The sequence below is a fragment of the Strigops habroptila genome, chromosome 10 (assembly GCF_004027225.2).
Source record: "Strigops habroptila isolate Jane chromosome 10, bStrHab1.2.pri, whole genome shotgun sequence".
Lineage (NCBI taxonomy): Eukaryota > Metazoa > Chordata > Aves > Psittaciformes > Psittacidae > Strigops > Strigops habroptila.
Window position 1 is genome coordinate 15,533,678 of NC_046359.1, and position 21,698 is coordinate 15,555,375.

General features: G+C 42.3%; 1 protein-coding gene across 3 annotated transcripts in view; it reads left to right on the top strand.

Annotated features, from left to right (window-relative positions):
- Positions 1-21,698, top strand: part of SLC35F3 (solute carrier family 35 member F3) — a 201,928-nt gene that overhangs the window by 156,276 nt on the left and 23,954 nt on the right. For all 3 annotated transcript variants that reach the window (XM_030499629.1, XM_030499628.1, XM_030499630.1), the window contains one exon: positions 1,000-1,324. In XM_030499629.1, the coding sequence (XP_030355489.1) occupies positions 1,000-1,324 (325 nt within the window). The remainder of the gene's footprint in view (positions 1-999; positions 1,325-21,698) is intronic.

Below are 21,698 nucleotides of genomic sequence, written 5' to 3' on the forward strand. Positions count from 1 at the left end.
CTTCAAGTGAATGGACCAACTCAACTGAATCAGCCTTTAAGAGAAATCACTGCTGAGTGTTGCATGCAAATGGGGTGAATTTAAGGCAGGTAGAAAGCCCTAAAGGGCCTGCTGCTGAGGTCTGCCAGCACATTTTGACCTCCGTGAGAACTGAATTACCCTAACCTCACTTTGCTCATTCATTCACAAGCTGGATACAGCGTCTGCTGATAGTGGTATGATATCAGGGCTATACCGATTCATGTTTAAGGATTTAAGGGAGGTTTCTTAGGAAAGAAGTTTCCAGCAGCATACTAGGCTCAGTTATATACTGGGGCAAAGTTCCAGTCCAGTCTCATTTGGTGCAGGGCTGGAGCTAAAAAAAAGTTAGTCGCCTACTCTGAGATGCTCTTCAGGGCAGCCTGTGGGTTGTTCTGATTTTTGCCATCTGGCTACAGCCTCAGGAGAGCTGTTTCTCTAGGGATCACTGAAATGCCTGGCGATCCAAGTTCAGTATTAATCATGCTACTTACATTGCAGTGATCGTGCTTAACTGCAAGGTTAAATACATTGTCCCCCCTCTCCTTTTAAGAACACCATATTCCATAGGCTGTCCAATTCCACATTTTCCAAGACAATTACAATTCCAAATGTTGTTGTAATCCCCTTTGGTGCTTTATTAAACTCGATGTGTATTTTTCATTCATTTACAAGTCCTAACAGCATCAGTTTAAGTGGTGTGTTAAGCCTTTCTCCGTACATCAGAGCAACATGTAATTTTCATTTCCATTTTACCCAATGGCTTCTAAATCTAGAGGTGATAATTATTATTTGCATTGTAATTATGTCTCAGCTGAACCAGAGGCTTTGCAATGATCTAAAAACGAAGGATGTTTTGTGGCAAGATCTGGTGGGTTCTTTTGCTGGTAAAGCTCCACGTGACTTCAGAAGGGCTTAGGGTTTGAAAACTAAAATGCAGACTGGCTTTCCTTAGTAAGCCTTCTGTTTTCTTCTCCCCAGGGGATGAGCACTCCCGGGAGTCTCCAGCCCCCACTGAAGCACAGATGCAAGCCGGGGCAGAAGGCGGTGGAAGGGTGAACCGCTGTTGCTGGAAATGCTCCGTGACGCAGCTCAAGAAGATTGTCTGGGGTGTGGCTATGGTCCTGGGTGTCTGCTCCTCTTGGTCAGGTTCAACCCAGCTAGCAAAACTGACCTTTAAGAAATTCGATGCACCCTTCACTCTAACATGGTTTGCAACAAACTGGAACTTTTTATTCTTTCCTTTATATTATCTTGGACATGTTTTTAAGTCAGCTGAAAAGCAGTCTCCAAAGCAAAAATACAGGTATGGCAGCTTTTGTTTTGTTCTCCTGTGGCTCTTGCATGCTGCTCTGTGTCTAGCAGATGTTTTATTCATATTATACAATCAAAGAGTGGTGTAGGTTAGAAGGGACCTCTAGTTCCAACCCCCCTGCCATGGGCAGGGACACCTTCCACTAGACCAGGTTGCTTCAAGCCCCATCCAACCTGGCCTTGAACACTGCCAGGGATGGGGCACCCACAACTTCCTTGGGCAACCTGTGCCAGCGCCTCACCACCCTCACAGGGAAGAACTTCTTCCTAATATCTAATCTATATTTACCTTCTCTCCCTTGTCTTATCCCTAGAGGCCCTTGTAAAAAGTCTCTCTCCAGATTTCTTGTAAGCTCCCTTTAGGTACTGGAAGGCTGCTGTAAGGTCTCCCTGGAGCCTTCTCTTCTCCAGGCCGAACCCCCACTCTCTCAGCCTGTCTTCATAGGAGAGGTGCTCCACCTTTCAAATCATCTTCAAATGACAGTTAAACCAAATGTGTTTGCTTTCCTCTCCAGGTTCGTTAAAGGATGTTCTGAATTAATTGTGTGTCCTGTGCTAGGTGCTATGTTATTATTCTTAATACAATTTCACTGCAACAGTAAGAAATCTTGGTTTATTTCCAATACATACAAGTCACGTAACGAAAGTCCACATTTTCTGCAATTACTTCTCAAGAGGTTTCTGTTCGATACTCTGTTAACATCATTTTTTTATTACTACCTTCTTCCTCTACCCACAGCTGACTTTTATGGCAATCTCTGAGTAAGCTCAGTAAGCTTTTCTGTTCCAAACTCAGGACTAGTGCAGTGTCCTGAACAGCCAAATAAAAAGTATTGCAGTATTTTCCTGGCGTTATGCCCCTGACATCAAAGGCCAAGCTCTGATCCCAGTTAAACTCGAGCTGTTGTGTTTATTTCCGGGAGGAAGCGCAGTCACAACCAAAGCCAGCACTTTGTCTTCTGCACACCTTGTCTTTACAGCAAGCCAAACCCACAAAGCCTGGAGTGCTCGTCCTCTGTGAGGGGCTGAGGATGCTCTAGCTGCTTAAAGGACCACCTCTTGGTGAACGCTCCTTCAGCTCATCTCATTTTGGCCCGAGAGGTGTCTGGGACAGATGGGATGACTCAGCTATCAAGATGTCCTGTGTCAGAGAGCTTCCCTGATACATGGAAGGATGTGAACAATGTTTTCCCCTTCTGTTACACAGTGGGGCTCACAGGCTTTTAATGAAGTAGCTCAGAAAGTAAACAGTAAGAACTGCACATTTCTCAGCTTCCAGCTGTGCAGCAGCAAGGTAGAAACTTACTACAGGAAAAATCTAAGAAACCAGGGTACTCAGGAAATGCTCCACCTCAGATGACTACAGTTAAGGTTATCAATGCTGAAATTTTGCTGCTTAGCCATTGTTGTGGTTTCTTCATCTTCAAAATCACTTGGGGGCTGCAGATAAAAGAATTCTACCGTTCACTGCAGGTCCCAGAGCACTGTCCACAAGTTTTAAAGACATTTTCATAAGATGCCATGTTTCCTGCACTTCAGTCTTCAATTTGTACATTTTGTTGTTTACTCCACAGTAAACATGGTTGCTTCAGAGATGAGAAAAGTATGGAGGTTAGAGAAAGCAAGTTAAATCTAAAACCAATAACAAATGCTAGCCTCGAAAGAGCTACCTTTTAGTTTCTTTGGGTTTTAAGTATTTTTCTTTCATCTGCTCTCCGATAACTTTTTAAATACTGCTGAATTCTGGAGTGAGCGGTTGTGGTTCGCTAGATCCCTGGGGTTAAAACCAGAGCATTATACTCGTTGCTGCAGTTAATTGATATGGTTGGTAGTTTTATGTCTTCCATTCAATTAAATGATGGCTGAGTTGAAGAGCAGGTCATGCAGCCTGCTTGGGATGCAGGGGGACATCACTAAAAGTAAGCTTACAGCAGGCTTAGTAAAGAATGAGCATTTGTGTTTCTGACCAGCAGATTTACTAGGGTTAATTTACAGGGTTTTTTTCTAGGTGTCAGGGTAGACCTGGGCGTTTGAAGATACAGTTTTAATTCCTAGCTTTGCTGCAGATTCGTTTTGTGGTTTTGAGCAAGTCACTATGGACATCTGATCTCATTATACTCTCCATTCATTTGAATGAGACAGCTCTTTAGGGAGGAGAGAGGACTGTCCCCTACCATGTGTTTACATCATATCTGCCCCAGCGTGTCCGCTGTCTAAACTGAGACCTTTCAGTGGTGCTGCACTAACAATTACTGTGAAAAGAATTACTGTTCATCTGCTTCCTCTATTATGGCTGAGATGTCACATTCATGTATGTCAGAAAACCCAAGCATTGCGTTCCAGCTCTTAATTATTCTCCCTTTTTGCATATTTTTTATATATATAAAAAAATATGCATAGAGAGAAAAACATATACAGGGACTCTGCAGCTTTATATGAGGAATTACCATCTTCAGGAAAGTTTGAACTCCAGGCATAGTTGGACACCTTAGGGAGGCATTTTGTGGGCTTCTGGGTAGTTGTTATAAGACAGTTCTGACCTGGAACCAAGAAGAAACTTGTATAATCAGTTTCTGCTTCCTTTATCCTTCACTTTCATCTGTATTTTATATATTATCTGAGCTCTCTAGAAGGCATTTGCACCAAGATAAATGAAAAGGTGGTAGTGGGAGGTCAAAATATGACATCTAAGTCACCTTAGCAGTGAGGCAGTTAAGGAAGGGATTCTCGGATCTTGCCTACACAGGTTGCTAAAATCTGCAGGCACCTAATGTATTTTGGCAGCAAAGCTCCCCAGGGACACCTGTGCAGTCGCCTCCTCCTCCTCAGGACTGGGCAGCTCATCCTCCCCTCGCTGTGGCACAGGCAGTGCCTTCCCACCGCCTCTTCCTCGGTGGGCGGCTTCACAGGGCCTAAGCCAGCAGGCGCGCTTCAGTACCAGCAGGTACCTCACTGTGCAGTTAAAGAGCATGTAAAGAACAGCAACTGTTAGGAAAAATATACAAAACAGGGATCATAAAATGTAACGGCAGTGAATAGATGTATAGTCCCTCAGTGCAGATTACATGGGTTATTATGGTTTTAAATTTCTATTGTATTGTACCAGTATGTATATATACTATGCTGTAAATATATGAAGTTGCCTGGTTTTTTAGTCTCACAGAAGAACACACCTGTAATGGACACAAATCAGTTTAAAGCTGCAGATTCCCGCCCCCCCCCCCCCCCCCCCCATTTTATAGCACATATAATTGTAATAAATTTGCCACCAAAATTTTATAGTAGCACATTAAATTTAAGAGCAGGTTTAATCAGTTTCTTTACAAGATTTTGAGTATTAGGCTGTAAAGTATTAAGTATTTCTGACTGACCCATACTACATGGTAAGGAATGCTATTTAAGCTGAAGCAGACTATCAGTGACTGTGTCCCCAGCATGGGGAGACAGTCACTCTCCAAAGCAAACCAAAACTCATGCATTCATAGAATCACAGAATCACATGTCCAAACTGCTTTAGGTTCCCTGTGCAGCTCCATCAAATGCCGGAGTGCACTGGGAATTGCAGCGGGAATTGTGCCCAAGGTTAGACTGCTCAGAGAGAACTTGTCCCACGCTGGCTACCAAGGGTGCCACACACCCTTGGCACAGGGCTGCGTGTGTGGGTAGTGATGCAGAGAGCTGTGGCAGGCCACAGAAGAGCCCACTAGGGTCATTGCTGCTCTTTCCTTGTGCAAGTGCTCACCAGCTTAAAATAAAATTACAGTAACTAAATTATCATTCATTTCAACCATCATCCAGTCCAGAAGTAACACATGTAATGATTTATGCGCCTAATGGATCGTCTAAGAGTACTTCATTTTGGCTTTATACTTTTTGCTTTCAAACTGCTTTTTAAAATGACACATTTAATCTGATGAGTTACCCTCCGTCGTACCTACATTATTAATTTATGAGGTAACATAAATTAAAAGCGCTAGGCTTAAAGTTCGCTGGCTACGTGAAAGATCAAATTAAAATCTTTGTAAGATATTGCTTAGCTTTGTGTATCTCTAGGCAGGACTAAACACACCTTTATAAAGTTTCACTCTATGTGCGCCAACTGGGGGAATAACAGAGGGCTGTGTTCACATTTTAGGAGAATACCTCAGAAGGCTTGATTATTCTGATGGTACAGTCTTATCTAATGATTTTTCTGAGAAGGAAACAGCAGGACTTTCCAGAATGGTTTGCGTGATTATTTATTTTTTATTTATTATCATTTAAATCTTGATTTTTATTTCATAAAGCACTAGGGCTAAAAAAAACCACCAGAAGCTAAAACTGAATCTCTTCTATAACCTAGAATGCACCTGATGTGTTGGGTGAATGAAAGAATCATTGCATGTACCTGCACTGATCTTTATACCTTTAAACCTGCACATGTTCTGACATGTTCTTTTTCACTGAATCAGTTTTTTCTTTATACTGCCCCCAAATTAGCTGCCACTCATCTTTCACAATTTGAAGATTTTTTCTTTGAAAAGAAGGAAAAAAGTTGCAGGTGACACCAAAATATAGTTATTTCTTTTAAACAGAACCAGAATACTGGGAGCAACAACAGTAGAGGTCTAATGTAGTAGATCTCACTCTGATTTACCAACATTAATGTCACAAGAATCACTTTTGATTTACACGCATATGTGCTCAGAATCGAGTCTTAGCTCTTCAGTGGCCAAACATTACCAGTGCCATAGTTTCACATGATGTCCAGGAGAACATGGGCCAGTTTCTAAAGGCATTTCATATGTATTTCTGCTAGCATAGAGGAGACAAGGCACTAGCATGGCATTTCCAGCTGTTCCAGGAGTTGGGTCCATTAGTTTGATCCTGACTCAAGCAGAAGTGCAACTCACTGCACATGCCACTGACCTCCTCTTCTGCAGCAGGCAGAGAACCTGGCCACGCTGCGCTGGTAACCAACCAACCATGCCTGGCCACCATGCAACTCTTGAGGGAGAAGAAGGTCAGAGCCTGATTTAGCGTGACTGGATGCATCTTTACTATTGATTTTCAGCATTTTATATTCAGGACTCTCATACCCAGCAGCATTAAAATATTGCAGTGTGGTTGACTTTTGGCATCCTACTGATTTATATTACTACTTAGGTGGGAGCTTCACCACCAGAGCAGACAGCATTAACAGAGTCATAAATAAGCTACAAAGGCACTCAAGACATGATGAATGCAAGTGTTTTTGGCAAATGTCACCCAACGAAGCATGTTTTCTTTCAAAAATCCTCACTTTATAAACTCTATTTGTCTAATTCAGTACATTAGCCTTAAAATAATACCTATTTACTTTGTGTTCCTCAAAATAAAATCACTTTACAATTCAAGTTCCCATTAGCTTCTTGGGGGAAAATAAAACCAACAACCAAGGAACAAAAAGAACCTTTGAAATTAAAAGATATGGCATCTGATTCTTACCCGAGTTAGATACCAGCCAGGAGTAGCTCCAAATTAAATCAGTTTGATCTCTACAGCAGTCTGTCAGGACTTAGCTTTGTGTTTGGTATTGAAGCGATTAATTAAAAGAATGCATGGATATTGTGCATGAGGTTTAGCATATTCATGGTCATCTAAGTCTCTCCTCCAGATGTCTGAACTGTTGTTGGTGATGTGTTATTGATGGGCTACTGTATCACTTCTCACACTGTTTTCACTGAATCTGCACTTCTAGCCGAAGACAAGGCCAAATTGTACCGTTAGCAAGTAGCAGTAGTAGTGAAGCCTTCTGCTAAAACAGTAGTGTGTTTGTAGTAAGAGCAGTGCTGGTGGAAGTCTGTCTGATGTCCAACCTGCTGTGTGTGTAGCATCAAGCTCTATCATGGAGCAATCACTTGAGCTTAGCTCAGCTGAAACACAAGCCACAGAGCTCAGCTGCTGTTGATAACTTCTGATTTTCAAAGTTAAGTAATTACCTCTTCCACGTGAAACCTGTAGTTGCTGCTGCGTCTTCTCTTTTGAAAAGGAAGGCATGTCCCCATGGGCTGTGGGATAGGGGTGTGTTATCCCATAGGAGTTCTAGAGGTGGCTTCTGACTGCTACCTTGACATGATACAGCTATGCTGCATTATTGCCAGATGATCAGTAAGTCATCTTTTCAGCTGCTTCCTTGGGGAGACTTGTTTGCATAGGTGAGTTGAAGATCAATGCCATGGATTCTTGCTCTTTGTGAGTCTTGAAACAAAAATTTCTCTGCTAGTTGTGAAAAATGTGCTTTATAGGTTGCCTGTTCTTTAGAAAGTAAGCGGTCCTCCAACTCCAGAGTTTTTCTAGAGCAGCCTCCTGTTTACCTAAGTCTTCTCTATGCACCAAAGACAGTATCAGAGGTTAGGTTAGCAAGGAAATTTGCCACATCTAGCTCCTCAGTGCTACAATGAATATTCCAGCACTGCCAGCTTGGAGCTGAATGCCCAGTTTCTTCCTAAACATGAGGCATATAAGGTAAACAGGAGGTAGCTAACACTACCTTTGAGAGCTTGTGTCTTAGCTTCTGTGAGAAAATGGTTGTGGGTCCTTCTTTAGGAAACCAGTTCTTTCTAATTTAGCTTCCTGCTTTATATTTGGAGACTGTGTATTTCAGACCATGATATTCTGAAAAGAACTTAAAGTTCATGCCTGGTGAAAACCTTTCTTTTAATCTGAAGATGCCTCATCTGTTGAGGATCACCTCTTCTGGGCTTTTAGACCTTTGTGGAATGCTAATTGAGAATAAAAATTGGATATTGCCTGATCAGGAGAAATACATGTTCTTTAATCTTGAGCCTGGTTTGCAGAACCGTTCCAAGGATGATTGAATTAAGTGGTGTCCTGTAATTCTGTCATGTTCTTCCATTATTTCTGTCTTCTCTGCTGCAGCTTGGTGCTGTAAAATAATTACATTATATGCCTCCTATGAGGTAATGGTGCTTGAGGCAAGGACTAGAAAGAGAATTGTTCTTGTTACCTGCCGACAGGGCATGAAACAATGTGTTTATGTAATGGCTTTTGCTTGGAAAAAATGTTGTGTCTTGCAGCACTGAATGGTCTCTGGTCAGTAGTTAAACTGTATTTCATTAACTGGCTCTTCCTCTGGTTAGTAAAGCAAGCTGCTAAGCTTCCACACTGCTAGGGCTTTTCTCAGCACACCTCAAAAGCAAGTCCACCTATACTGTGGAACCAAAGCAAGCTAGGATGAAGGGACCTCAGGGATTGCCTCCTCCCTTCCCCGCCTCCAGGCATGAGCTGCACAGACAAACAGAAAAGTAACTGGATTTTATGGCTGGCAAAGGAAAAAAGGGATAGGGAAAAGAGTACATAATGATGTTTATTGTGTGGGGAAAGAAGCAGAAAGCTGAGGTGAGCATGGATATGCTGTTTTTCCAATCATCATAACATGGAAGACAGAGCTCACAGCTGATCTCCTTTTTGCAGAAAGTGTTTTACCTTAGTTACCTGCAAAACCTTTTTGGAGAAAGTGTTTTACCATAGTTTTACCTTAGTTTACCTTTACCTTTGTATGTCAATCTTGACACCCAGTGTACAAACTCATTGAATGAGGACTATCCTAGACATGTTCTCCCATATTCTTTAAACAGCAACAAAACCAACAAAATTCAGGAAGGAGTAATAAGGAATTCTTCACATTTTTTCAGCCCAGATCTGTGTCAAAATATCTTGAAGGCAGCTACCTTTAAAGCTGCTTTAAAAAAGGAAAGTGCCTGTATGGCAACAAACTTCATAGCTATAATTAACAACTCTCAATAAGGACGGATGGTACAGTGAGAAGTGTTGGAGGCTGGCAGTATTACAGAAGTGGAAAAAACCTTTTTGTCCAGCTGCCTAGTGGTTATGGACCATGTCCAGGTTTCCCATGATTGTTTGTGTTTGTATGAAAAGGCAGCCTCATATATATGCACAAGTACCTGGCTGAAGAGCCTGTTCAGTCCAGGTCTGCAGGAGCTGGCCACCCTTCGTGTTAGTCAAAGCTATAAGCTGGTAAAAAGAGAGAAACAGCCAAAGGTGAAGGTTGGTAGCCACATGGGTATATAAACAGGGTGTTATAAATTGAAAAACCCTGTCAAGCAACTGCATAATGTTGTCTATAAACAACCATAGGGTTTTGGGGTTTTTTTGACGGAAACGATGGTAATACATGAACTGATGAGCAGTTTCATATATATATATATGTACTCACACACATATGTACCACTATTTCTGTGTTTTCAAGTGCTAAAATACCTGTCCAAATGGTAACTTTCCAACAGAGAATCTGATCCAAAATGGAGAAGACAAACGAAATCTGGGTTTGTTACCTTGTTTGCCTGCTTTGGATGGCAGTTAGTGAAGATGGCCTATCTGTGGAGAAGAAACAACCCTCCTGCTGGTCTGTTTTTCAGTCCTTGGGGTCAGGGCTAAAACTCAGTGAGTTTAAAGGAAAGAGCCTCATTTACTTTGGCCTTATGGTCATTGCCATATCATTTGGGGCTCTTGTCTTCAGCAAGCCTACACTAACCAAGTCCACTATGGCTACCTCATCTGTTCCCTGTTCCTCATATCTCTAACTGAGCGCTTCCCCATGTGGAGCTGGTGTCGTTTGCTTGTGGTTTGTTAATCATGTTCCTTCGGGGCTGGGGGGCTGTTTACTTGTTTACTGAAGCTGCTTATTTCATGAGCACTTAGAGACTGCTGCAGCATTTCCTTCGTAATTTTGAAAACCTTCTACTGCCTCAGTAAAATGTCCAAACTCCCACAGGGGGGAATGGGCCTATGTAAGCCTTACAAGAAAGATGGGATCCCCCATCTCTTGCAGCAGATGCAAATGTTAAACCCCAGGGATCTCAAGTCATCATGAATGTCCCTTCAGTGACAGAGCAGTAAAACTTTGTGTAGTTCATTGCTAACACAGGGTGCCCTTGGACAGTATAAGCCCAGGTCCATTTGCTACAGGAAGACTCTATCTCTGCATCACCTGGCATTTGCCCTAGAATTTTTAGATTAATTTAGAAATACATCTAAAAAATGTTTTTCTTCACCAAAGTACTGGGGTTGAGTTTTTTGGTTTTTTTTTTTTAATTTAATTCTCTTCAGTGTATCTGTTGTAGAGGCCAGCCAGACAGCTGAAAATTGTTGTCTTGCTTTTTCAGCTTTCTTCAATAGTTTTATTATGCTTTCAGCTAGAGTACATACAGGTTTCCAAGTACAGAAAGATAAATTTTCAGCTATGAAAAGCTCTGCTATTAAATAGCACACTAGAAAATAGTGAGAATTGCACCTCTGCTTTCAGTACCTCTTAATAGCACCTAGGAATAACAATAACGCTACAGCTCTGTAATGCTTTCTGATACTTTCACCATCTAATAAATGGTGCTGCTGTTAGACCATCTCACCATGATATCCAGAACATTAGTTCATAGAAATGTGGAGTATTTCTGGCTGCTGGGGACCTGGGGAGGGAGGTGTGTAGACCAACCTGCTCAGCACAGAGCCACCTCATATCTATATTTTTATTTGTTAATGGTTAGTGATGTACAAATACTGAATGAGACATAACTATTATTATTTGAATTTATGTGTAGGGGCATGAATGGTACTCACTCTGCTGCTGTTTGCCCCTTTTTGTGAGATTCACCTTAAATATTTGTCTGTCCTCAGGCAAAAACATGTTGATTCAAACCCTGAGGATCTGATTTATTTTTTATTAACCTTAAAATAAAATAAACCTCACTATAAAGTGTTTCTGCTTAACTTATTTTGAACAATCTAACATTTTCAGTATTTCATGAAGTTTTCTATATTAACTGTGATGGGTCCAGTCAGCACTTGACCCTAGCTGGCACAACTCCACTGAGTCCCATGACAGCGTGCTCATTTCTGTCAGAGAAGGGTCTGGCTCAGTGAATATTAAAAATATCAAGTTAATAACTATTTAGATGTGTTTTGGCTTTCCTTCTTTCAGAGGGGAACTCACGCTGTGACCAGGCTGAAATTCACCTGATCCCCCACATTACTTTTTTTAAAAGTGTCTTTTGATTCTGGAGAACTGAAGTAGAAAAACTTAGTGTTGAAAAATAATATCCCAGAAGAGAATACAGTGGCATACAGCCAAATGATCAGCTGCCTTCCATTAATGTACCTGCAGACCTGCACTTGCTCATGAAACTTATAGCAATTAAGGCCAACCCTCCGAAAGTCTCATGGTATTTAAAAGGAGCTTTATCAATTTCATAGATTTTTCAAACTTAAACAACTGTACTCTGCTGTAGTTCCAGGTCATCCCTGTAGTGCCATTACTTTCTGCCTTACTTTCACATGGCTTTTTCAGTAGAGTTGGGCTTTTAATCACGTAAAAGGGATAACCATAGGGAGAGATGATAAAGGTCAGCTAAATCATGTATGAATTGGAGAAGGTGAGGAAAGAGCTAGGTGGCATCAAACAGAATGAGTGAGGTGTTGGAAACAAGAGAGGTGGTTTCTATCAGTGTGCAACTGAGCTGTCAGAAGCCTGAAAACCAAGAAAAGGGTGGTTAGCGCATGCTTGGGAATTGAGATTGTGGGGTCAAATGTGGCCTGTCATGGGAGCAGATTCCATGAACTCTGCTTGAATGTAACACTCACATGAACAATAGTTTCTGTTGCTCTTCTACAAGCTAAGCTAAATCAGTAAATCCTATATGATTTTAACAGACCGCATGCTTAATGTGGTGTTGCTCATGTGCTGAGTCCTGTGGGTGGTTGTGGGTTCTGAGTGTGGGATATTCCAGAGTTTGGTTCAGCTCAGCAGCCTTCCAAGTTACAGGGGTCCAAACAAGTTACTCAGAAGTATCTAGGGAAGATTTAATTACACCACCAACAGTTATTGCATGCGTTTCCAGATTCATTTCTCAACAGGAATGAATATATAAATAAAATTTACCAAACTGCTAAAGATCTTTTCTTGGGATCTTTTCAAAAGTGAGCAGTGAACTGGCTTAATTTTTAGGTAAACAGGAGTCATAATGAGGTCATTCCTCTTGAAAATCCTACCAGTTATATGTATAGTTAATTGCGGACCTTACTTTTGGCTGGCAAGTTGCAAAATGTTGTCTGCTGCTTTATATTTCTTGAGTTTTGTTTTGTTTTAAGGATTAACAAAAAAATAAATAAATAAACCAAGCACAAAACCAAACCCAATCCCAAAAACCAGCTGGCTTCCCGGATATGTTTGCTGCAAGAAACCAGAGACAAGTGGTTTTGAGAAATTAGAGACAAGTGTGTTTCCTCCATAGCAGTTGTGCTAAAAACAAACTGTTCTCTTTGTCAGTGTGGCTTCAGACACTTTCCACTAGTATGCTGCTGGTATCTGGAGTCTCATTACCCAAAACGCCTGTGTCTAGCACAGAACAGTAAACACCCACAGATTTTTAGACACGTGTTGAAACATCTTATTAGGGAAATTTGAGTGAGAGATGACAGATAATGTCTTGGTATCAATCTGATGTCATAATCTGAATGTACAAGGGGAGACCATCCCTCTTCAAGTAACTCGACTACTGAAGGCTACAGATGGGTTTGCCTTCAGCGGGAAGCTTGGTATTTGCCTGCCTTTGGGCTAACAGCCATGACCACGCAGCTCCTCCACATGACGCGTGCTGATGGCACCTACTAGATGTTGTGCAGCTGACAGGAAAAAGATGCAGTAGTTCATTAGTTTTGTCATTCTGTCTAATTCAGGCATTTTCAAAAGAAATGGCACTGAAAGCTTTGTGGTACTGAAGGTGCATAATAATTGCATCAAAATTGCCCATCTGCAGCTAAAGTGAGATAATTGCTTAGGCGTATTCACGTTTGCAGAAGAGATTTTGAATAATAAATGTTTATCAAGCCCTTCTGTCATCATGTTATCCAGTCCTCACCCCATGAGCCAAATTCTCAATTCATTTACAGGCTTTTCAAACCAAAAATATCTCATGTCAGTGCAGCTCTGGAGTCAGTGAGGATGAGAATCTGGGCTAGTGTAAGTCACTTGAAATTGGCTTCCAGCTCCCCAGCAACATGTATGAACCAAATTGAAAGAGAGTAATCATCAAACCCTGCTGATTCCTTGCTGGTGTTATTTTCTGTATCTTTAATAATTAATTTGACTAAATTACTGCAGTTGAGGGGTGCTAGTACTGGTTTTCAGTGTTGCTGAAAGGTGCTCCTTCCTGAGGGGCAAGACTTGTCACAGGGTCAGACCCACAAAAAGGCTGAGACGCATGCCCTGTTCTGCAAAGAGGCATAAATATGTATGTGTGGTTTCCAGCAGATGCTTCTCCCTCCTCTGGAGCCTCTCTTTTCTCTTGGAGGTAAAGCCTGAGTGGATCCATCCTTAGAAAACACAGATAGGCTGCAGGACTGGCAGCAGCAGGTGAGATGAAAGCCTGTCTTAATTAGGTTTATCACAGCTGATCTAACCTGCTCCTGCAGATAAGCTCATTAGCGTGGACTCAGCTCACCTAAGGCTTTAAACATAGTCCCTCTGTGCTTCACAAAATGCAAACAGCTGAAAGCCGTGTCCTGGTTTAAGTGCATGCTTACCTCCGCAGGGACAGTCTGTAACTGCTCCTGTGTTTCGGTGCGCTCTCTTTTCCTGGCAATTGAAGATGCAAACAGCACTGACCAGACGAGACTTGTTCATGAAACTTTGTTATCCTACGCTTTTCCAAGACTGAATTAATTGATTTTTCCATTAGACTTGATACAAATCATGATGTCCCTGTCATCCTCGGTATGCCTGACTGATTCTTAATAGCTGCCTTGCAGTTTTCACAACATATCTAGTGCCTCTCCCATGCTCTCCTGCAGCGACAAGAGCTGCTCATTCTAGCCCAGCACTACTAAATGAGCAATCATGATGGTTTACAGTGGGATGGAAAATGTTTCCAGCTAGATGACAGGTTGACCTGCTTTCTGCCACTGCATGCCACTGGTATTTCTGCATGAACAGAGAAGCTGCCATTCCTGCTGTGGGATCCCATCAGCAAAAGAGCCACCTGCTTCCCCCATGGTCAGCTCACCCTGCAGCTCTTCAGCTTGTAAATCCTTGGTGCTGTAGTGAGATTTCAGCAAGCTGTACCTCTTACATGGCCCCAGCATGGGCATGGCAAAGCTGTCTAGCTCTCCAGCGCTGGGAAAGTACCCACCAACCTTAGAGATACCTCAGCTGACATCCCCAGCCACCTAGAGAGAGCCCTGCACACCTCAGGTGCTTTGCACAGTGAGGTTCTTCAGGTTCCTTCACTGAATCCGAACAGTGTTCTGCCAGAGGAGCGTCACTCTCACTGCTACAGATCCAGAAGAAAGTAGGGTAGCAAAATAAGCATCACCTCTGTCAGGTTTCGGAGCAAATAGTTTCACCTCAGTGGCTGAAACCGCATTGCTGCTCTTTTCGCTCTTCCCAGGAAACAATCTGAAAAGAAATTCAGATGCAACACTAAAATTAGTAACAACACGAACTGCTGTTCAGTACATTTTTCACTCTCAAGGCCTTAAGCTTATTGAGTAACCTCTTTCTCGCTCTGTTTCATCACAGAACATTAAGTTTTGAGAAGGGGCTGAGCCCAGCCACTGAAGCGCTTTATGCTAGTTGCGTAGGTGTGGTATTGACAGAGCCAGATTTAACAGAGTTTACCCACTGCACAGTGACAGTAAAATGAGCCAGATTTTGTGATGTGTACACGGGGGGATTGGATAGGGATATTGCAGGGCACTGTGACTTTGAGTGACTGTTATTGAGGGTTGGTGAGGTGTCAGGATATTTTGGGTAGCATTTTTGAGGTCCTGCTGCTGGATTCTCTACTCTTACTGAAGACTGTTATGAAGCTGTAATAACTCAGTTGGAAGGACTGGTGAACCGGTAGTGAAAGCTGTTGGAAATGTCTCCTTATGGTTGTGTGCATATGTATGCCTGTGTATATATGTGTGCATATATGCATTATTTGAATACACATGCTGAGACCCTTTACCTTGCAAGAGCAAGGACATCCCAGAGGGGTTACAGGCTGGTTTACTTTTGTATTCACAAGGTGTCCTGCAGATCAGGAGCTCTCCCGTAGAATACAAACTTGAAAAAGAAAGGAAAATGAAGCCACATATTTTGTGCTTTCTAGCTCTGGGGTAAATGTGGGGTCATGCTCTTGACTGGCATGGAAAAATGTGTGTCTTTCCCTATGGGTCTCAGTGGGAAAGCAAGAGCTCCAGGATCAGTTCCCAGCTTGTTTGCTGAGGGAGCTGACACCTGCTTTTTCACAGCAGGAAGGCTGCTTATTCTCAAGCATCTGTCTCCAAGTGCTGTCTGGTGCTGCTCTGAAAATCTCTTCCCCCCCAGTGAACAGAGCTGGAGCCCCACGGTAAAAGGCACCCCCAGCACTTGGCTGCCTGCATGCATGGTGGTGCCTGCAGCACGATGGCTTGTCACCAGCCCCACCACCCTGGGCTGCCATCACCCTAGGCAGAGCCGGGTTGTGCAAGGGGATCAGGCTGCTCTCACCAATCTTTACACCGCTTTCCATCCCACTCATGTTCAGTATAAAACAAATGCCCTCAACAGCCCTCTTCATTCTCCATATACCTGAAAATGAAAAATAAATCCTTAGCTTTTGGTACCTGCTTCTTCCTCCACAGCAATACACAGACATTGTCCCTACTTCCAAAGGGCAAAACTCCCCCTCAGCAAGGTTTTTTGACTCTCTTCTTGGCTGGAATCCAACTGTGGCTGATGCCTATGCGAGAGACGCCGTGCTTAACCTTCCTAACTCTATTTTATAATCTAAATTTGATCACCCATAATTCCTTTTGAAATCAGTGGGTGGTGGCAGTCTTCAGCCCACTGGAAATGTCAGTGTGTTAGGTACCTGCATATGAATTTATGGTTTTAATTTCATGTGATCCTCCTAGGATTTCAGTGTGAAGGTGGAGAAATGCGGTAATTCCTTGCAGCTTGCTCATTTGTGCTGCCTATGGATTATTTATCAAATTCTTTTTATATGATCTTCATGACAAATCTAATGAATCTCATCAACACCAAATAATTTGTCCCTGTTGGTTTACTTTCTAGGATGATTTATGTATATATTAAATGTGATTGCAAGCCATTTCCTAACACATGTAAATCTTAATTTTAAAGATCTCAGGGGATGCTCTGAGATTTAATAACAGCCTCACATAAAGTACAATTATGCCGCTCTGGCAGTGAACATAAGTAAACATGGATATGAGGAGTTGGTAAAATAATTGTTTATTTGTTATTTCACAAATTATACTCTATAATTAGTAAACTCTCTTTTAAGAACACATTGACCATGTACCCTAAACTTGGGATATTCATTCTTGTTTTCACATGTGCTGTTGATCCTGAAAAGGTTAAATGTATTTTAATGAATGAGCATAGCACTAAAGGAAAATTCACATCAAAACCAAAGAGCAAGAATTATTAGGTAGACTTTTTTTTCTTTCCTCACAATGTATCTTCAAGGTATTAGTCCATGTTTTCCTGTTGGGAAGCTGACAGTGTTTGCTCACTTCTCCCATGAAATCTTGAAGCTGCCTGCTCAGCCTCTCTCACATGCTGGGAGTATTTTGGTTTATGGCTCAGCCCACCCACCAACTATTTCAGCTACTGAGATGCAGTGAGCTAATTAATGCATTCATCATCTTACACGTTCTTCAGATGCCATGAGCAATAAGGAGACTTAGCTTTAATCTTCTTCTTTGTCTTATTCTTTGTCCCAGGCTTGGCACTGGCTTAACTCAAGCCCATACACATTTTCCTTGCTGAACTGTTCATTCATGTATTTTTGTTCTCTGTTTATTGACTTCTAATTCCCTACCTCTCTGAGCATGCATGTTAGATTAAATCTCCATTATCAGAGCCTGTGCCTTCTTTTCCTAGCTCACACAGCCATGTAAGTACCATTATTGCTTAATATTTGTATGAAATTAGCATCCAGAAAATCCTGATCCACACCAGCAGCTTGCGCTAGGTGCTTTTCCAGCACGGAAATAAACACAGTGTCTGTGTCACAGAGCCTTCAGTCAAGGTTGAGGCAGAAATCTGCTAAAATCTGCTATTTTTCATTTAACTGATGATTGCTGCTGACTTCTGCAGCTGCTATTTGCTGCCCTGTGGAGGAGGGCTGTGATCTCACAGTACCTGCTGAGGGAAGGCTGGACAGAAGGTGGAGGACATTGGGGGGATGCTTTTCCCACCCCTTCATGGACCTCACCACGAACCTAAGAGGCACAGAATGTGATGCAGTAGCACAGCCTGGCAGATGAACAGGAAGGGAAGTAATTACAAAAGTCCTTACAGATAAGGATTTTCAAAAGGCCTGATTTCTCTTCTGCCTGAGATCCACTTTCTGCCAATATAGCGCCTCAGTCGCATGTCAGAACATGATGTAAGATGTCCAGATTCTATTAATGACAGTGAAAGAGGAAGCCCTATGTGAGAAGCAGGCATATGACAAGTCTTGTTGTGACGCTCCCCCAGAAAGCTTGCAGTACTGAACCCGGCGTGGCTGGGCTGGCTTAACCAAGAGACGTTTATGAAATCCAAGGTCAAAAGAAATCGGAGAGTCTTAGAAAGATGTAAACCTGCTTTTCCAGATAATGCCAACAAGTTATCTGGTTAATTTAATCTATGTCTGAACTTAAGCTGAGGTAAATGCTTATGGAATATGTAGGCTGTGATACATCCCCAGCAGTGTTGCTGTTCAATTTTTCAACACCGCCTGCTATGCATGTGTAAGGATTCACAGGCACACCAAACCAGGCAAACTATGCTACTCTCCTCTGCTTTTAAATGCTCTCAGAACAGCACTGTGCCTCCTCCTTGAATGCTTTCTGCTATAAACCCAACCGTTTTCATTTCCCAGGCAATCCATTGCACGTGGCTGCAATTGCACTAACCATAACTGCAACCAAAGGGTATCCGATCCAAATTATGTAGCACATTCTGATATTGGCCTCTGGAGCCACAGATCTGGGAGAAGGCCAGAAAAGCCATTTTACAATTATAGTCTAAGCCATGGGCTTTATAAATCTGTTATTAAAAAAAAAATAAGAGAAGACAGAGCAGGCGTGCCCACAAGGCAGGCATTAATCATGGCCAGATACAGTCCACTTCTCTCCTAGGTGGCAAGCAGCAAGGCATCAGCAGGAGCTGACTCCTGCTGCAAGGACATGCCGTGCTCTTTGCCCTAGCAGTGCTTTTACCCTGTCATAGCAGGGAGTAGATTTTTCACTGCTGTCTGTGCAGCTGCTCTGGGAGCAGAGTGTGATCCTGGAAGTAAGGATCACAAGGTCATTTTCCAAAATGAAGGAAGGAATAAGCATGTCACAGGAGTAGAAGGTGGAAGACAGATGAACCCGGTAATTTTTTATCTGGCAAATACTTGGCTCTCCTCACTGCAGCTCAGCTTTCGGAACCAGCAAGCAGGAGGGAGACTCATTGCAGAGCCCTTACTGTCTCGCTCAGAAAATCACAGTCCCACACTCCCTGTAACTCCCTCTACCCATTAAATCCAGGAAGATGCCATAAACTGCAGATGTATGTCACAGAGCTTTTTCATTTTAGCCAAAAGTGAGTGCTGTAAAAATGGATGTGTTGCACGATTTACTGCAGATTAAAAGGATTGCCGTAGATTAAAAGGAGCTTGATTTCTATAGTCAAAAATAGTCAAAGAACAGAAATTACTTTTGTGACTCTAAATCAAGTTACAGTACGTGATGGTCTTTCCTGATATTCTTATGTTTTATTTTAGAAATACTCTATCATAAAAGGATGTTCATCTGTGCTACAGTCAATCACATGGTATCTGAACATCTAAATGTAAAAAACCTCTTTAACAGGCTCTATTCCAGACACTTTATTAAAGCCATTACCAGAGGTACATCAAAATGTAGTGAACGCAGAAGCAGATAATGGTCAGAACATTGCTAGCTTGAAATGCACGATCTATTCCGATTAAGGGAAATCCAGGTTAAAAGCTGTCATTTTCATTTGGCAGTTTCAAATGTCACAGCCACATTTCCGAGACAAACCCAGATACCATGTTCATGAGTCACCTCAAGTTTACTGTCAGCAGTCAGTCTCTGCCACTTAAACATCAAAGGCTCTTCTCGCAAGGTACTCTTGCTAGAGGGTGTATCTCCCCCCTGGGTAATCCTGACTCTTCCTTTGCCTGCTACACTAATTCCCAGAAGGTAATGGTACTGCTTTCTCTCCAAAGACATCCCAACCACCCTGTGGAGCCACACCATCATGGTACCTCGTATGGCTATTTCCTTGACACAGGAAGAAGTCCCAGATTTGGCAGACCACGCACACACAGCGCACTGCCCAAAGCTGACAAAGTCCCAGCGGAGTTGAGCAGATGATCAGGAGCTTATCACAGTGGTTCATATCATTCTGTCAAAGACAATAGAGCTGCACTTTGGCTCTGCACTTACACCTAAAAGGTTCAGAGCACCTTAGTTAATGAAATGGTAATTAATTCTCACAGCTCCTGAACTGCAGGGAGCTACACTTGTCTTACTGGCTACTGCATCCGAGGTTGATGAGGTGGGACAGCAGGAAGAGAAAGACAAGAAAGTGGCAGGTTGTCCTAGGGGATGGATTTCTTTATGTGGACCATGTCCCCAGTGCCTCCACTGGGGGTGGCTGCCAGAGACAGGATGGGGCTTGGCTGGACCCTGGCTGGTAATTCCTGTCTGGTCGAGGTCCATCCCTTCACAGGCACCTCTGAGTGAATGCCTCACTGAGACAGACCGGGCAGAGGGGAAGGCTTACACTGTATTATTATTCCAATAATTTTGGTGCTGAAAACACCAGTATAGCATTTGGACCAGCAGATGGGTTTTTCCAATTCATTAACTCAGGAGTTCTGCATCTTGGTCCAAAAATTCCTGTGTTATTACTGTTGCAGATAAGGGCTCCTTTCTGGTTTCCAGTCATAAAGTAAATTGGTACCTTCAGTGATGACTGGGTTGAAATTCTAATTTGTGGATTCACAGCCAAGATCAGGATGGCGCATTAGATGCTAGTGACGCACTGGCTCTCTCCTCATCAGGGCAGTTTGCAAAGTGCTTCTCTGAACAGAACCGTTTTTCTTTGCACTGAGGATCACACAAAGCAGAGCCAAAAGAAACCATTTAGTAGGCAACAAAAATATAAAAGAACAAAAGACAATAAAACATGTCACTAGGAAGGAGAGCAGTGTGTGCTGAAACAGCCTGATCCAGACCACACTGACATTCCCCCCCCACATGCATTCTAATGACATGCATTCTAAATGCTTTGTTTTCCTACTTCTGTGGCACCATGCTCCAGCCACAGACTTTTGATGTTCTACCATCTCTTATCGTGTAAGAGTAAAACCTTAAAAATATGAAATACTTCATATAAATAATTTTACATTTTTAAAACACACAGCTCAGCACTCTGAGTATCTGTGGAAGGCTTCAGACTCAAAGCAAATTTCTTCCCGGCCTCTGAAGAACAGCTACATCTCCCATCCAAGCACGTAAATAATAATGGCTAGCGTCCCATTCAGAGGGGCACTCACAGCTTCCAGCAGTTTTTAGCCACAAGCACCATTTTGCTTCACCATCTCAATTTTTAGTCTGTTTTTTACATTTGACAAATCTGAAACTTCCTTAAGTTCTGTTTCCTTCAAATTCCTGAGTATCCCTCACCACAATTCTCATTTCTGGTCTTCCCAGGGGCTTCAAAGAGATCTCATTTCCTTATAACCTCTAAGCAGCATAATTGCCTCAGTGCCATAATATCTTTGTTTACTTGTAGAATGAATCAGTTTTATCTCATCTCTTTCCTCCTCCTTGTATTTCTTCTCTGTTCTTTTTAATATCACGCTTGCTTTACCTCATTCTGAATGAAGCAGTTGAGGGCTAATAACCCCGTTAGGTGTTCATGCTCTTATTTTGCCTCTAAGGAGGACGTTGGCTAGAAAGGTGAGAGTAGGACATTGACAGCAGCTGGAGGAAAAGTCAATACCAAATGTGGCTGCTCTAATAGCCAACAGTGAGGGCACAAGGGTAACCCACATGTGTGCTACTCCACACTTCCAGTAGAAACCAAGGAGGTAACTTAAAGTTTTCAAATGGAGCAATTTCAAAACCTCTATCAGTATTCTTTGTAAGATTTTCTAATCTATACCCTTTTACAGAAGTTCCTGTTTCAGTGAATGAGCATTTTGTTTCACCACAAATTGGATGAAAATAAAAATTTACAACTTTTTGACCAACACTTGTAGAACATGTCCTCCATAGCTCTTCACTGGAGCAATATCTACCTAACTCTTCAT